The following is a 17880-nucleotide window of genomic DNA, read 5'->3' on the forward strand; positions in this document are numbered from 1 at the left end:
GTTGGGGGGGGGTGGGGGGGGGGACACGGTACGTGCCGTCCCATGCCGTACTGCACGGGGTGGCATTTTAAACCTTGACTGGGATCATAGCGGCCACTATGGCGTCTGTAGCGGCTGCTATAGAGGGAGCAATCGCAGGGGTCTATTTTAGAACTCAATTTTCTAAAGATTCGAGCAACATCATGACTAAAGATCATGAGGATCTTCAATCATGATTCCAATAATGAATTATTAAACAATTAAATTACAATAGATAGACTAGAGAAATTATTTTGCCTACAAAAAAAATGTTTTCATTTTCAGTATAACATTGAATCCTTTAATCACATCATTTGGTTGCAAAGATGAAATGGTAATTTAATTTCCTTAAAATCTGTAGATGACAATTTAATCACAACAAACAATAATAGAGAAGCAAAATACTTTTATAACAAAGGAAAATTAAGGCATAACTATGAAACGGCACTTTAATTTCCTTCAAAATGGTAGATGACAATTCAATCAAACAACGAACAACAAAGGAAAGTTAACGTGAAACTTACGTTATTACCGCTGGCAAATCCAAGCAAAGTGTCTCAAGGCCGCCATCCACCTCTCTTTCAACTGTTACTTCTTGTTTTTCCTTATCCAATATTACCTACTAAAGGCCAAAACAAGAAGTTATGCATAGTCTACAATTGGCATGAGTATATAATTCCAAATAAGATTGCAAGCTTGTAGGTAAGTTGATTAGTTAATAGGCACACATGTAGAAAAAAAGAGAATAGTTATAAAAGTTTATAATCCACCTCTCTTTTTGAGACCAACAATCACAATAAGCAATACTATCCTTCGCCAACACTCATCATCAACTACCCCTATCAATATCATTAACCATTATCACCATTTGGCACCACCCTCTAGCGCAACCAAAAAACAGCTCCATCCTCCCACACTATTAGCCACCACCCACCAACATATCCAACCGATATTATCACTACAACACACTACCATCAGCCACCACCCACCACCAAGATGATTGCAACTATTGAACATCAATATCATCGGCCACTGCCTACCATTAATCACCACCATTGTCAACCACCATCATTGCCAACCACTAGCCTTCCATTTGCAATAACCAATGATAGTAGTGGCTAACTAGAATGATAATGGCCAACTATGGTGGTGGCTAGCTGATAGAGTGGTGCCCAAGGAGAATAGTGGTTGGAGACAATGATTGTAGCCTACATAGGTTGCGACATTGGCGGCGTCCAACATTGAAAAGAATGGCAGCAACATAGGCAGCAACTGGGCAACAGGTAATGGTCAGCAGTGATAGTTGTTTATCTTTGAAACTTTCGCAAACTTTAGAGGAAACCTAAATGTGGAAATAATATATCCCAGGTAATCCAATTGAAGTTCATTGGACGAACAAAATATAGGGATAAATGTTTCTTCTAATCTGACTATAGATACAGGTTTTACAGAATTCAAATTTTACATCCGCAGCTTGGAAATCACAAACACATAAGGATCTGTAGTTTGCTCCCCAAAGGACTGAACTCCCGCATATCATTACTAACCTATTTAGCAAGACTCTTTATGATTTATCTTAGTGCATAGAGCTTTTGGAACTTTGTTAAATGAGACTATATTGGATGTTTCAAACGAATGAAAACTCAAGAAGAATTCATCTTTCCACAACTCTTAACTCGAATATGTTTTTGACAACTGTTTTTTTTTTTCTTTTTCCTTATGTTTCTTTTCTCTACTTTCAATTCCCACCTTTCATCTAATATATATAGCTTCAAATATTCTAGTTAGAGGGCCAATATTCACAAAAGTATAAAACCACAAAGTCTATTGAAATTGAAATATGCTAAGAAGGCATTCGATTCGATTTAATTGGAGGGGTGAATGCAATTTTGAGTTCGAGTCTAACAATTCGTTGTTTGGTTTGACGAAAGTTGGGCAAAACAATAAGACTTACTCTTTCAGCCAATAATTGGGTGCAAATGACTTTGCCCTTAATAGGTCCAAAGTCACTTACAGTAAATCACAATCACAAGTACTATTGAAAGCATTAAATGTAATTATTAAATTTTGACTACTCTATAGTGACTTTTGGGCAAACAAACAACAAGTGAAAATAGTATAGTAGATGTTTGGCCCGGCTGCTTTGAAACTGGACTGTGTTCATGGGCCTATAGGCCATTTGGAAAAGAATTATATGCACAACTTTTGCAATTGGGGACCACAGATATTGCGGTGGGCAAAACCTACACGGATGGAGCCTTTGCATTGGAGAAAGGCGGAAGACACAGCCACAACTTTAAGCATTATTAATAAAATACCCAAATTGCCCTCAAACAGAACTTGAAATTTGCTTAGGCCCCATTCTTCTTTTTTTTCTCTTCTTTCCTCCCATTGCTCTTTTTTCTCCACTGTTTAGTTCCCTTCTCAATCAATATTAATAAAGGATTAATTTCATACAAGTCCCTGCAAATATAGTGAATGGCAAATATATTCCTACAAAGTTCAACTTTCATATGTTGTTCCTCCAAAAGTCCTAATATTTTTCAATATGTCCCTGCCATTAGAATCTGTTAGAAAATTTTAGTTAACCATAAGTTAAATACTTAATCATGGTTAGCCAATAAGATAACTTGACATTTTTTACCCCTCTTATATTATACCTTCTTCTCTCAATCAAAACCCTAGCAATGGAAACTCTTCTTCTTCTTCTTCCTCTTCCTCTTCCTCTTCCTCTCTTCTTCATGCTAGTTTCGAACCCATCTCCATTAATCCACGATAGGTGTTGCTTCGCCCATATCAAATGCGTATTGCTTTTTCATTCAATTTTCTCTATGATTTTTTTTTTCTTTTTTTTGCTCAAAAAAAAAGATTTAGAAGAAAATGAGTGAGAAAAGATGTTACAACAATAGTGGAATGGGTTGGATTTTAAAAAGTCAGATGAGGAAGAAAATGACCACTGAATTATTTTGAGCGGGATATTTCTACATGATTATAGCTGCTGTGGCTTTTGAAGGAACAAATTTGTGATGGCAAAGAGGTCATTTCACTTATTTGCTGTTAAAACATAAACGGTGCTTTAATGGTAATGTAGTGTCCTGGGAGTTATAGATCGGATTGGCTACAGTATTAGGGACTGGTCGACACATCTGGAGAGTGTCGGACTGAGTCGGAGTCGTTTTTGCACAAAATGGATGCAGAAATGGACTTGGCGCACTCAAATAAGCAAAACTGGAGTTTTGCCAGTTTCGAGCGCCTAGAATTGGGATTGGGTCGCCCAGAACTCGAGTGTTGATCTGAGCAGAAACTGGAAGCCAATTCGGATCCTGCTTCCGGGAGCCCAGATGTGGGTCCGAATGTTCACTTTGTGAATACCGAGTATGCTGACACGTGTATGGTGGTAGGTGAGGTCAGCCGGACCACATTATGGGCATAGCATATCGCAGGCGGAGGAACCGAAGAGGAATGTTTGTGTAGCTTGGAGGTTTCGGACACCCAGAACATGGTTTCGGGCGCCCGAAAGTGCCCGTTCCTGCAAGACTGCAGGCTAGCATCTCTTGTTCTTGAGGCTTATTTCACCCTTTCACCTCATTATAAATGGCTTGTATTCGACCCCTGAGAAGCTTTTTCACCTCTCCTTCACAGTGAAGCATACAATTGCATTCCAACCCCTCTAAATCCTCCACTTTGCTCAATTCCACCTTGAGGATTTCTATTTTAGCAGAATTCCAGTAGCGACCTTCGACGTTTTGGCTCGTATGCGACGTAGGAAGCTCCGTTTGCTGCGAACTTGGTTTGGTGGTTAGCTAACTTCTTGAAGATTTCGTGGAGCCATTTTGACAGCATTTGATTGAGGTTAGCACAATCAATTTAGTGTTTTTCTGAGCTGCTGGTGGATTTGAGCTGAAATTGGGATTTTATTGGTTTTCTTGGATCAAACTTTAGAGGAAGCTGGATTTCGAACCAGAGAAGGTTGCTCCATCATACTCCACTGTTTTCGGGACTCTTCTTCACCTCAATTGGACATTGGAAGGTGAAGTTGACATTGAAATTGAAGGAAATTAAGCTTAAGTGCTGAATTTTTGGTATATTGATGGAAATTGGTGTTTTTGTACTCAGATCTTTAGAGAGGTTTATTGCTGGTTGGAGGTTGGTCTCGACAGGGTTTTCCAGCGGTTGCGGACTGTCGTCGAGCTCGTGTTGAGGTGGGTTAATGATGCTTACCGGAATTTTCGGAATTACCTCCTAAGCCTATAGGTTGACAGCATGTGTTTTTAGCTTCGTTTAGGATGTTAAAAGCTCGATTCTTTGATTTGCATGATTTTTAAATCTGAATTGGAGCTTAGAATATTAGCTAAATTATACATGTTGGACTTGGAATTGACTTAGGAGAAAATTGGCGATTCTACACCGTCATTGCTAAAACTACCAGATTTAGCTCTAGGAGCCGTAGTTTGTTTGTACCGCTGCAGTTTGTAGGCGGTGGATACCCAGGATAGTGTAGAATGCATTTACACTCGTGCTGAGATGCCGAGCTTATTGTTTTTACAGCGGTATTTAGGCTGTTCCGGACTGTCGGGTGCCGTTGAGATTGACGGTGGAGCCGGATTGCTGTTTTTGCATCAGATTGTGTCGAGAGAACGTGAGTTTAGTTGTTAGACCCTGTTTGCTTTGACTATAGCCTGTGAGAGCCTGATTGATCTCGGCAGAGATACGCTTGCATACTCGGTTGGGTAGCGCCCACGAGTGCCACTCCGGAGTTGGGCTTAGTGCTGTTGCGTTCGTGTCGTTGTGTCCTGATTGGACTCGCTCTCCACTGACTACCCAGCGTCGTGGTTGTTAGTGTAGCTTCGACAGGCGGAACGGGTGTATTCAGTCCCCATTGAGATTGGGTCAGAAATTGCATTATTCTACAGATAGTTAGCATTGGATCATGATAGTATAGTGGAATATAGCTGTAAATTGTTTCCAGTTCCTTTACTATCATTGAGCATACTTTCTGTAGACTTAGTGGGTGAGCCGTTGAGTTTGGTAGCGGCACCCAATGAGGACTACTTTTTGCAGTAGTTCTCACATCCAGTTATGGATCCTTTTTGCAGAGCCCTCTTCTTAGGCTGCTGCTGTCGTGGATACAGATCGTGGAAAGGGAGTCGCGAGTTAGATCCCTTCCCGTGTTGCTGCTTAGCTAGAGAGTTACCAGGTACAGGTAGTTGTAGTTTTTGGTTTTTATACATACTGATATTGGTTTCTCGCCGGTGCAAGCAATTTTGTATCAGGATACAATGCATGTATGTTGAACCGATGTTATTTATATATGTGTTCTCTTAGCAGCTCTATACTACAGGTTGTAGGTATGTTTACAGGTACAGGTACAGCCATCGCTTCGTATACAAGAAAAATTCCTATATATACGGCAGGTCTATTAGCGTGCCCGGGGAAACGAGTAATCCGCGGCGTGATAGATAACAAACCAGAGGTACATATGAAAACGTCAGGACTTTTGCAGGAATAACATATGAAAGTTGAACTTTGAAGGGATATATTTGTCTTTCATTATGTTTGCATGGACCTGTATAAAATTAACCCATTAATAAAATACCAAAATTGTCGTCAAGCAAAACTTGAAATTTGCTTCAGTCCCATTCTTTTCTTTCCTTTTTTTTTCTTCCGTTACTCTTTCCTTCCCACTGGCCACTACCGCTTAGAGTCCTACCCTCGTTTCCTCTGGCCGATGCCGCTGCCACTGCCACACAGCTCTAAGCTGCCACTCCTGCTCCGACTCAACACTGCTGCTAGATTAGGACTCAAAAGAAGAGAATAAAGACAATTGAAGGAGATGAGCAAACGAGGAACCCGAGAAAGAGAATAGGCTCCAATTAAAGTCCAAATCCAACCGGTAAACGAACTCGTTACTTGAAAACTGCATGCGGTCGCCTATACGCCCGCGTAATACAAGGTAGGCAGCATATAGGATCGCATCATGCAAGCTGTGCGATTTATTCACTGCACCGCCTAGGCTAGAACACCTTTTTCGAACATTGAAAAATTATTTAGGCATCTTTAATTAGCTCTACTACCATCTCTTAAAAAGCTCTGGCCAAGACAAACATGCTCTAATTTTTGCACCTTAATCCAACATAAATTAGTTTGTGAAAGAGAATTATATTCTCAATGGTTAACTATCTAAAGGTCTTTGAGACATTATAAATCCCCTACATAAGGCTAAATGATATAATAAGTAACTTGTAATCACCTTGGCATTGTTTGGTAATGGAATTAGCTGGGGAATAACCTCTTATCCCCCAGCTATTCCCCAAACAACTTTTTTGGTGGTGGGAACTATTGGGATAAGTGAGCGGGGGGTAGGAACAACACCCTTTTGTCGTTGTGTGCCCGGATCTGAATTTTTCCAAAATTACCCCTGCAAGCGGCTTCTTCTTCCCCTTTTCGTCACAAGGTAAAGCTCTCTCTCTTGCTCTTTCTCGCCTACATCCTGCAGCTGGTCCCCTCTCTCTACCTTATCTCACCGAGCTCCTCTCCCGCCGCGGGGTTGTCTCTCTTTACGGCCTCCCCTTCCCGTAAGTCCTCTTCTTCTCTTCGCCTTCGGTCGTCGGCGCCGATGGTTTCCCCAAAGCTTGTGGGTTTGCGAAAGGTGCGATCCAAGGCCGGATCTGCACCGCCGGTAGCTTTCCGACGGGCTTTCTTGCACCCCTACACCCACTCGACGTGGATCGAGCCTTTTTCTTTCTCTCTACCTCACCTCACCTCACCGAGCACCATCTCTCCTCCTGCCGAATCCTATCTCTCCACCTACCCCTCCCGTGAGTCATCTCCCTCTCTTCGCCTCCGCCCGTCGGCGCCCGTGGTTTCCCTAAATCCAGTGGGTTTGCGACAGCCCTGGTGCGATCCAAGGGCGGATCTACACCGCCGATGGGTTTCCGGCGGCCTTTCTTGCAGCGCTCACCTCACCGAGCTCCCTCTGCCCTGCAGCCGGTTCCGCCCTCTCCACCTGCCCTCACCGAGCTCCCTCTACCCTGCAGCCAGTTCCGCCCTCTCCACCTGCCCTCACCGAGCTCCCTCTCCCCTGCACCCGGTTCCGCTCTTTCAACCTCTCTCCCGTCAGTCCTCGAAGGTAAAACTTACCGAAGCTTGTTGGTTTGCAAAATCGTTGCCTCAATCGATTGCGTTCTAGTGCCACTGTTGTACTCCTGCTCTTGCTCCCCTACTGGTACTCAAAAGTAAAACTTACCTGTTTGTTTCGACATTAATACTTGTATGGATTTTAAGCTTGATTGTGGGCATTTGAATTTAAATGATGGAATACATGTGTATAGCGATCAGTTTGTTGATTGATTGGCAATGATGCATGTTTCCGTTACCATTAGTTGGCACGGCATGGAAGTCATATTCTGTGCAGCCCCATGGTAATCGGGGACTCTCTGAGCCACAACGCGTCACAGCGTTGCTGCCTTGGTTTATCCAGCAGAGAAATCAATTGTGCTACAGTTTATCAATTGTGCTACAGTTTAAAAGAGAAATATATGATGAGTATAAGAAAGCCCTGCCTGAATAAACTGTAGCACAATTGATTTCTCTGCTGGATAAACTAAGGCAGCAACGCTGTGACGCGTTGTGGCTGAGATTGTCCCCGATTACCATAGGGCTGCACAACTAATGGTAACGGAAACAGGCATCATTGCCAATTCAATCAACAAACCGATCGCTATACACATGTATTCCATCATTTAAATTCAAATGCCCACAATCAAGCTTAAAATCCATACAGGTATTAATGTCGAAACAAACAGGTAAGTTTTACCTTCGAGTACTAGTAGGGGAGCAAGAGCCGGGGTACGACAGTGGCACTAGAACGCAACCGATCGAGGCAACGATTTTGCAAACCAACAAGCTTCGGTAAGTTTTACCTTCGAGGACTGACGGGAGAGAGGTTGAGAGAGCGAAGCCGGGTGCAGGGGAGAGGGAGCTCGGTGAGGGCAGGTGGAGAGGGCGGAACCGGCTGCACGGCAGAAGGAGCTCGATGAGGTGACCGCTGCAAGAAAGGCTGCCGGAAACCCACCGGCGGTGTAGATCCGCCCTTGGATCGCACCAGGGCTGTCGCAAACCCACTGAATTTGGGAAAACCACGGGCGCCGACGGGCGGAAGCGAAGAGAGGGAGATGACTCACGGGAGGGGTAGGTGGAGAGGGCGGAACCGGCTGCAGGGCAGAGGGAGCTCGGTGAGGTGAGCGCTGCAAGAAAGGCCGCCGGAAACCCACCGGCGGTGTATATCCGCTCTTGGATCGCACCAGGGCTGTCGCAAACCCACTGGATTTGGGGAAACCACGAGCGCCGACGAGCGGAGGCGAAGAGAGGGAGATGACTCACGGGAGGGGTAGGTGGAGAGAGAGGATCAGGCAGGAGGAGAGATGGAGCTCGGTGAGGTGAGGTGAGGTGGAGAGAAAGGAAAAGGCTCGATCCACGTCGAGTGGGTGTAGGGGTGCAAGAAAGCCTGCCAGAAAGCCACCGGCGGTGCAGATCCGGCCTTGGATCGCACCTTTCGCAAACCAACAAGCTTTGGGAAAACCACCGGCGCCGACGGCCAGAGGCGAAGGGAAGGAGAGGACTCACAGGAAGGGGAGGCCGTAGAGAGAGACGACCCCGCGACGGGAGAGAAGGAACTCGGTGAGATAAGGTGGAGAGAGGGGAACCAGCTGCAGGATGTCGGCGAGAAAGAGCAAGAGAGGGAGCTTTACCTTGTGACGAAAAGGGGAAGAAGAAGCCACTTGCAGGGGTAATTTTGGAAAAATTCAGAACCGGGCACACAACGACAAAAGGGAGGGTGGGAACTCCCCCTCACTTATCCCAATGCCCACCACCAAAAAAGTTGTTTGGGGAATAGCTGGGGGATAAGAGGTTATTCCCCAGCTAATTCCATTACCAAACAATGCCTAGGCGAACCATCAAAAATTAGGTTAACCTCCTTGTACCAATGCTTTTTTACTTTTTTTTTTTTCGATTATATATTTGCACATAAGATTAGGGTTACTCATTTCGATAGAGATAGAAGTTGTAATAAAATACTAAAATAGCAAACAGATTTTCTTGATCTTATTCTCAGAACAATAAAATGATCTTTGAATGGAGATGAAATATAATACAACTAATTTCTAAGAAAAAGCCTGATATTGAAAGTTACACTTATTACAAGGGGACAAAAAGTCAAAAATCATGAGCCATGCAACAAAAGTTTGTGATGAAACTGCTTAAGCTTGACTCAAGTTGAGTTAAAATTGTGTCAAAGAGCCAATTTGGTCACAAGCCAAGAAAGGTTATTCCGTTTCCTATATGGTTCTTTATACTGGTAGAAAATGGGAAGATGATAGAGGATCTACAGAGAATTTCACTGAGGAACAGCATTAAGGAAGTAAGCAAAACGACTTAGTTAAGAATTTCACAACTCATAGGTGGCATTTAAATGCAAGTTGAGGATACTGAACTTCATATAGACAGGTTTTCTCGAGAGGTCTTTTCGTCTTAAGCAGGATGTCAAAGAGAGCTTGAATCGTAAAATAGTGTTTGATATTATTACCGACCTTTGAGGCCAAGGTTGCTTGTGACCACTTAAGCAGTCCGGCTACCATTTGTCCTGTTTGGTTGCAGTCATCATCAATTGCCTATGAAGACCAAGTACAAGAAACAGTCAAAGGAGCATGCTTATTAAGAAGCAAATTAGTAATGTACTATAACTATGAAAAACATCATAGAATGACAAATTACAGATACTGATCAATTGCGAATAGCATCAGATTTCTCTCATGCAAAATAATGGAACTGCAATTGAGTTATAATGTGAGGAAAAAAAGTTGGTAAGTTAAAATCTGAGAAAACTTAGAATAAGCAAACTATGACAATCTTCTACAGCATTGATACATTAACTAGCAGAAAGACATAAAAGGCCTATTCGTGAAAAGTAGCCAGAGATAGAATTTCAGCTTGACAAAGATAAACACTTACCCAAGAAGACAAATTTGGATGAAACTACAACAAAGAGAATGCATGAGATGACATGAGTGCACCAAACACAAACTTTTGGGGAAGTTCCTGCCCAATTGGTTTCAATATGATCCACGTCAAAGAGGGGTAGAATTATACAGGTAACCTCATTGAATTATTTTAATTTAGGATACACTAGGGATCTTCCAAAGGCATGGATTGTCAATATAAAGTGTGCTGCTCGAAACGGCCACCCATAATAATTACATTAGATTTTCTCAATTATAAGAAAAGCTCATCTTGAAAATAGAAGTAAATCATGAACATATTAGCATGTGAACAGGGACCCACAAACGAAACAGCCATTATTACGACAAAGTGTTTAAATCCAAACTCCATGAGTCCAAGAGATTCAACACAAATCCTATCAGAACAACACAATCCAATTAAACTAAGCACTACCCATCTCCCCAAATCCCATCTTCAGCTCAAAAAATCGGAAAAAAGAAAGAAGCAAAAATCCATCACCAGTTTGGCATGGATGAAGTCGTTTCTTTTGCTATTCTCATCCGATTAATACACCCCGGATACACTAGAACTCTTCCAAGAACTCATCGTCAATGTAAAGTGTGAAACGGCTAGCCTATATAACTACATTAAACTCGTCCAAAAAAAATTATAAGCAAGACATCACCTCAAAAATATTATCAAATAATAAGGATATATCATCATGCTCAACACATTCCCACAAAGCAAGAAGTCATTTTTTATCAATGCCCTTCGTCTCCAACAGCTAAGGATCACAATTAGATCAAAACAACCACTATCCATCTCCCAAAATCCCACCTTTAGCTCAGAAAACCAAAAAAAGGCAAAAAATCCATCACCTGTTTGGCAAGGATGAGATCGTCTCTTTTGCGACTCTCATCGAGTTCAACTATCTCGGATTTCAAGAACGGATTGTCAATGTAAAGTGTGACGCTTGAAACGGCCAGCCCATATAACCACATCAAATTTGTCCAAGAAAAAAAAAAATTATAAGCAATATATCACCTTGCAACTAGAATCAAATAACAAGCATATATCATCATGCCAACACAGACCCCTTTATCTCCAACAACAGCAAGAAGGATCACAATTCGATCAAAAGAACCACCACCCATCTCCCAAAATCCCACCTTCAGCTCAGAAAAAACAAAGAATTAAGGCCAAAAAAAAAAAGAAAAAGAAAAATCCATTAACCTGCTTGCCGAGGAAGAGGAGGCCGGGGTTCTCGGAGTGGGCGAGGGCGCGGAGGATCTTGGCGACGGAGAGGGGGAGGAGGGGGCCGAGTATGAGTTTAATATTAGTTATTTGAAGAGCCTTGATATTCATAATATGATAAAATAGTATATTTCACTTATGAATTGATTTATTTTATCATAAAAAAAAGACTTGAAGGGCAATTTAATATCCATTTGAGGTATTGCCAAATACCATAATCAAGTAAATTAAAATAAATATGCTAAGAGAAGAGCTACTATACTTTCAAAGGTATAAGGGAGTTGGTGCTTTCAATTTTATAGCCCTTGGATCAACCCGGTTTGACCATTTCTGACATTTGGATTACTATTATTATCTTAAGAAGACCACTAAACTCTAAGGTGGACCACTATCATCCCAATTATATAATTCTTAATTCAAGAACCAAAAAGTCGAAAACACTAACACTTNCTCGAGTGCGATCTCGCAGAAGGGGTTCATCGACATCTTCACGTTGCTCGTCTCCACCCCGCTCTGGGTGGAAGCGATAGAGAGAGAGAGCGATCAATCGATCAGAGACATGGGATGGGGATGGAGAGAGGAGGTGGAGGAGGAGGAGGAGTAGTACCTTGTCGGGTTTGACGCGGACCTTCACGGCGTAGTCGACGACGCGCTTCACCGCCACCATGATCTTCATCGTCGCGAGCTTCGGAGGTGAGCTTCTTTTTTTCTTTTTCCTCCCCTTTTTTTCTACAGTTGCTGGTGAGAGAGAGAGAGAGAGAGAGAGAGAGAGAGAGAGAGCGAGGTTTTAAAAAGTTAGACTTAAAAAAAAAAAAAAAAAAAAAAAAAAAAACTGCTTGCGTAACTTGGTTGGGAACTTGGGATAAGGGCTTGAGGGCAGTTTCGGAGCGGGTTTAGATTTGCACGATCCGACGCCCGTCCGGGCCGGAAATTCGACGGATGTTGTAGACCCAATTTCGGACCAAATTGAGCTGGTCGGGTCGGGTCGTGTCAAAAGAAGTGGACCAAGTTTGTTTATGCCGAGTTAAGATTTCGGTTGGAGAATAAAACTCTATGGTATATCTTAAGCTTTTATATTTAAATATTATATATTATATATTAGACCTTCAAATTATTATTTTTAAATAAAATAAATTAAAATTAGATATTATATTCGGCATTAATTTTTTTTTTTTTTCAAATAAGATAAATCACCTCAGGTATATTATCCTACGAATTTATGGATACCTAAACTTTTCAAAGAGTACAAATTAAACTCATTTCTTACAATCACATTGATTTTTTTTTTCGAATAAATTATTTTTGAATAACTTATTCCAACGCTCTAATAGAGCTGAAACATATATCTAGCTTTGATGTGGCAAGTATTTCAAATTTTAATAAAAGGATACATCGGCATTGATTAAGATGTTCGTGCATTCAAAATGACCTCAGTCTTATTCATACAACCAAATAAGGCCTTAGTCCTTATCTGGGCATCGAATAAATAATCTAATGATAACTCATTCTGTATGAAAGAGGGTTTTTCTGTATGATCGCATGAGTTTAATATTGGTTATTTGAAAGGCCTTGACATTCATAATATGATAAAATAGTATATTTCACTTATGAATGATTTATTTTATTCTAAAAAAAAAAAGACTCCAAGGGCAATATAGTGTCCATTTGAGGTATTACCAAATACCATATTCAAGTAAATTAAAATAAATATGCTAATTAAGATATTCATATATCAAAACAAAGCCTTAGCCTGTTGATCATATATAAACATCAAACTTAATCTTCGCAACCAAAGACTTTTGGAATGAATTACAGATTCACTTGTCACATGCTTTGATAGGGATGTCAATGGGTATGGATACCCAAAATTTTATCCAAACCCGAACCCGAATAAAACGGATATATCCGATGCTAAATGGATATGGATTCGGATATTAAAAATAGAAATCCGACGGATATGGATTTTGACTGTACCTAATCCGAACCCGAATTTATTTTGTATTATATATATATATATATATATAATAAATTTGATGTTATATTTGAATTTGTATTTTAAAATTTTAGATTTAATATAATATATTTTGAAATATTAAAAAACAGGGGCTCGGGTTTCGGATTTTTGGTTGGGTTCGGGTTTGGATATGAATTTTTAAAATCCGTCGGGTTCGAGTTCAGATCTTGGGTTTGGAGTCGGGTTCAGGTTTGGATTTTTAAAAATCCGTCCCGAATCCGACCCGTTGACATCTCCATGCTTTGATTACAAGACTCCGAACAACCGAAAAACCAATTACCAAAAGCATAGTTTTACTCCTGAAACATTGTATCACTACTGCCTCCTAGTAAGTATTTCAAATTTTCAACATACTCTTCTGGAGTTGCAAAATGATTTGCATTGTGCAAAAATAAAGGCATGGTTCAAGTGATCCACAGCAAATTTATGTGCTTCGATTCTGATAAATATTCCTGGACAATTTCGGTAGCTTTGCAGGATAAGATTTCTCATTAGAAGAATATGTTAACTCAACAAGGAGCTCCAATGAGCACAATACNCTCTCCTCTCCCTCTCCCTCTCCCGCTCCTCTCCCCGGCTGGGCCCCACCTGCCCGCGGCCCGCGCGCCGCGCCGTGCCTGCGCCCGCTCGCCCCACCCCCGCACCGCCCGCCCGCCCGCGCGCCGCGCCTGCGCCCGCGCCAGCTCGCCCCACCCCCGCGCCAGCTCGCCTGCCCGCCCCACGCGGCGCCCCGCCACGCGCGCCCGCCTGCCCGCGACCCGCGCTCGCCCCTGCCCGCGCCTCCACGCTCGCCACCTGTTCCAAAACTGAGAATTCATGTATGTTATAGATTTCAACATACTCTTCTGGAGTTGCAAAATGATTTGCATTGTGCAAAAATAAAGGCATGGTTTAAGTGATCCACAACAAATTTATGTGCTTCGATTCTGATAAATATTCCTGGACAATTTCGGTAGCTTTGCAGGATAAGATTTCTCATTAGAAGAATATGTTAACTCAACAAGGAGCTCCAATGAGCACAATACCAGGAAAAGCAATGCTTTTACGCATCAAGAGTGAGAATGGTTTATTTACAACATTTAACTTCTAAAAAGCAATATAAAATCTGACGAGAACAATATAAGATCGGGCGAGCATTGAGAGAGCTTCGCAAAAATCTCTGTACTCGGCATAATGTATGTAAATTGCAGCTTCCATTTGCTACTACCAAATTTTGTGAGACAAAAAGCTGCTTAACAAAATGACCACGCAATGTGCTTTGCTTAGTATCTCAATTCCAAGGGACATGCTCCTTCTACTCAGCTTCTACTAGTCTTTGTCGAATCTCGTCTGCACTCGCTATCATGTTAACACTGAAAACAAGAATATAGGGATTAATTATGGTTTGTCAGAACAACAGAGTTACTATTCCAGATAGATACTTTAACAAAACAGTTTTGTAGGTAAGCTTCTCCAGATGATTAACTGGGAAAAAAATTTTAGATTTAGTTCCACATTATGCAATTATGTGTGATTACTCGAGCAAAGAAATATTAAAAATTAACTACTTTGACAAGCTCAATTTCCATATATTCAACTTCGATCTATTTGACTTCAAATTCTGAAGACTAGATCTTGACAGCAGAGGACACTGATACATATTTTTCATCTGATAACAACCAGTTTATAAATCATACTAATAATATCTCGCAATTTCGAACTGCGGCAAAATGAACATAGAGAGTTCAGTAAGCTCACCAGTAGAGAAGATCTCCACTAAGTGCCGTCTTTTCAGAGATCCAATCTGGAACAAGTTCTTGCAACAGTTTCAACTGTTCTTCAACTTTACCTAGAAATCCAAAAAAAATGATCTGTATTCTCAATAACAGTTGACTTATATGCAAAAGACATGCAAATGAATATTTTGCAGATGAATGACCCTACCTCTGTCAGCTATTTTTGAGTGACTTGCAAATATCTTATAAATAAGCTCCTGCTTTGTCATCACTGTTCGATTCAGTGACTGACAGATAAGTAAGATCATGTCAAAAGTACTAGGCAAAGATGCTATCAACTTCTGCCGTCTAACAATATCAGCAGCTCCGGCCTGTTTGTCCTCCCAAGCTTTCCTTTCCTTCTCTCTTATCTGCAGGGAGCTAAAATGTCATGTTTCTTCTGATTTCGCTAAAAGGTGCATTAAACTATTAGGAAACACATATGATGAACACTCTTATAGGTTGGAATGCATCAAAATACATGAGAATGTTTCAACAATTTAGTTAAGTTTACAGTTAATAATCACTACTGAAAATCAACTCATTCAACTCATTGGAGCCTAAAAGAACTAAACAATCTGGATGTAGTGAGCATAAGACATGAAGTAACCGAGACTAGTAAACTAAATGTAATTAGAGTATTTCCAAAACCAACCCAAATCATGCCATTATCGAAATCATCGCGTATGAAACAAAGATCTAGAGTAGGAAGGCTTGCCCACAAATATGAACCAAGTACAAAAAGAATATTCCTTAGTAAGAGAGCACTTACAGATTGTAACAGAGTCTTTGGTAGAAAACCCAGGATATCATCATGATCTTCATTGCTGGAACTTCTGTTTTCCTCCTCCTCTTCCCTTGCTTCCACATTCTTTGTCGGTGTGTTGAATAATTTAGTTCGCGCTGATCGCTTCGGTACCTTCTTCAGTTGGGGAGAATCAAAACCTTTATCTGTATAACATCTCTTCGGTGTTTGGAGATCTGGTGTAGCGGTCATTAGCCTAATTGGCGTAGAGACGACCTTGGCAGGGGTACCCTCAACTTTTTTCATTGAAATGGGAGAACTCTGCAATGATTTTGTAATCACAGGTGGTTTTGGAACAGATTGTTTGGACAATGGAAGCAGAGAAACCGGAGGATCGTCTCTTTGAGAAGCACTTCTGATACATGCGAAAGATGTCGTACATGAATCTGGTAATGCATCTTTCTTCTGAGAAAACCGTTTACGGAAAGACTGAGACATGTGAGACAGAACAACAGGTTGGTGCAGAGGAGAAGAAATAGAAGGTGATTCTGCAAACTGCAAATCAGTGATGGCTCTTGGTTCTGATGTTGCAATTTCACTTGGTTTTGATCGGTTAAACGGATGTGGCAACTCCGCTACTGGAATTTCATCCCCCTACAAGCACCGATTCACAATTAACAAAAACGCCTACTTCTGTAATCGGCGACTTAAAACCGACTTAATAAGTTGCAGAAATTACATAGACTAAGAAGAGACCTGGAAAACAAAAACTTCAATTTTTAAAAGAGAGTCGAAGGAGGCTAATATCGATACCTCTGGATGTTCTTTGAAGAAATCTACAAGCCTTTCTCTGAAGAGCCTCCTCAAAATTGAATATCCAGTTTCGCCCTTCTGCTTCGAATTGCTCCCTACAGCCTCAAGCTGCAGAGTTATCTGAAGCTCCGGCTTCATGCAGCAAGTTGTCTCATCGCGCAAAAGCACCTTCTTGATCAAAATGGCTTCCGATAATATGTGCTTAATTTGCGCTAAATGCTCGTAAGTAAACCTCCTAAATACAGCAATTAAGATTAATTTCTTTAGAGAGATCGGTAAAGTAAAAGCTCGATCATTTCCTATGTGCTTAGTTATAAATGAATCAAAATAACTAATTTGGCCAAGTGAAGAGATAAAAGCACCTCTCAGTCAAATGTTGAATACTAGTACAGATGTTTGGAAATGTCAACATGGATCCCTTCAGGCGAAGCAACCGGATCGAGCTTTCCATAGAATTGAAAAACTCGCACAGTATCTCGTATCTGAAACAGCAATAAATTAGCTACTTTCAATGGAGAATCGAGAACCACATATTTTGCCAATCAAAATTTTGTGCGCAAAGAATTGAACTTTTTCTTCTAATTGATCTAAAAAATGCAAAACATAGTAAAAACTGGAGTGAAAAACTTAATTAACAATCCGAAGATACAAAGTATCCAATTTAATCAAACTAATTTGAAGAAATACATCAAACTGGCATCAGATAACCTATATGTATGTCTAAAATCCCTAAATCTGTTGCAAGATTGATAGGATTGGAGATCTTACTTCTCCGGTAGCCTGATCTGCGGCTTGGGCTTCAACGGGCTCGATCTGCGATCGGACTCCGTTCGCAGCTGACGCTCCACGAACGAGAGGGCGTCGTCGGATCGGCCGAGATCTGCACCGGCAGCATCAGATCCCGATCCCTTCTCGGGCCTCTGTAGCTGCAGGGCTGCTTGCTTCACCTCCTTCACCGAGAAGGCCAGGCTCCGGTTGCGGCTCCGCCGCGGGAGCTGGGGCGGCTTCTCCGGGGTCCAGATCCGGCCGTCGTCGTCGGCGGCGGCAGCGGCGGGGGAGGGATCGATCGGAGGCTTCTTCGACGACGACGACGACGACGATGACGATGGGGCGAGGGGTTCCATTTGGGGGAGGGGTTGTGGTCGGAGCGGGGGAAAGGGGGAGGGGAAGGGATATAAAAAGGTTTTCCCGCGAGAATGAGGAGGGAGTCGGGTTCCTTGGTTGGGAACTTGGGATAAGGCTTGAGCGCAGTTTCGGAGCGGGTTTAGATTTGCTCGATCCGA

At 41.8% G+C, this 17880-nt stretch overlaps 2 protein-coding genes across 9 annotated transcripts; both read right to left on the reverse strand.

The window, feature by feature from the left end:
* Positions 66-11686, reverse strand: LOC109721870 (electron transfer flavoprotein subunit beta, mitochondrial-like). Of its 8 annotated transcripts, none has more exons than XM_020249668.1 (5): positions 11251-11681; positions 11062-11068; positions 10896-10945; positions 9609-9689; positions 66-637 (listed from the first exon to the last, which is right to left on the reverse strand). In XM_020249668.1, the coding sequence occupies exons 1-5, from the start codon at positions 11380-11382 to the stop codon at positions 539-541; spliced, it is 369 nt and encodes a 122-aa protein (XP_020105257.1). In that variant the 5' UTR covers positions 11383-11681; the 3' UTR covers positions 66-538. The 8 variants fall into 8 exon arrangements, 6 of the variants coding, with proteins under 6 accessions (XP_020105257.1, XP_020105258.1, XP_020105259.1 ...); XM_020249670.1 differs by lacking the exon at positions 11062-11068 and adding an exon at positions 10030-10116 and having other exon boundaries at positions 546-640; positions 11251-11686; XM_020249673.1 differs by having other exon boundaries at positions 546-640; positions 11251-11686.
* LOC109722468 (CDT1-like protein a, chloroplastic) lies at positions 14210-17746 on the reverse strand. Its single transcript, XM_020250536.1, has 7 exons — positions 17366-17746; positions 16960-17079; positions 16598-16832; positions 15812-16438; positions 15209-15410; positions 15023-15113; positions 14210-14637 (listed from the first exon to the last, which is right to left on the reverse strand). Exons 1-7 carry the CDS (start codon positions 17719-17721, stop codon positions 14580-14582), a joined length of 1689 nt encoding a protein of 562 aa, XP_020106125.1. The 5' UTR covers positions 17722-17746; the 3' UTR covers positions 14210-14579.

Source organism: Ananas comosus, linkage group 16 (assembly GCF_001540865.1).
Source record: "Ananas comosus cultivar F153 linkage group 16, ASM154086v1, whole genome shotgun sequence".
In the NCBI taxonomy this organism is placed as follows: Eukaryota; Viridiplantae; Streptophyta; class Magnoliopsida; order Poales; family Bromeliaceae; genus Ananas; species Ananas comosus.

Bases quoted from the DNA above. Each gene is read 5' to 3' on its own strand.
- LOC109721870 (XM_020249668.1), bottom strand. From the start codon at position 11,382: ATGAATATCAAGGCTCTTCAAATAACTAATATTAAACTCATACTCGGC. The intron at 9,690-10,895 runs GTGATGGATTTT...TGGTCTTCATAG, and splicing joins ATCTCATCCTTGCCAAACAG to GCAATTGATGATGACTGCAA. The intron at 638-9,608 runs GTCGGTAATAAT...GGCCTTTAGTAG, and splicing joins AAGCAACCTTGGCCTCAAAG to GTAATATTGGATAAGGAAAA.
- LOC109722468 (XM_020250536.1), bottom strand. From the start codon at position 17,721: ATGGAACCCCTCGCCCCATCGTCATCGTCGTCGTCGTCGTCGTCGAAG. The intron at 16,439-16,597 runs GTATCGATATTA...CGGTGCTTGTAG, and splicing joins TCTTCAAAGAACATCCAGAG to GGGGATGAAATTCCAGTAGC. The intron at 15,411-15,811 runs GTAAGTGCTCTC...AGCTCCCTGCAG, and splicing joins CAAAGACTCTGTTACAATCT to ATAAGAGAGAAGGAAAGGAA.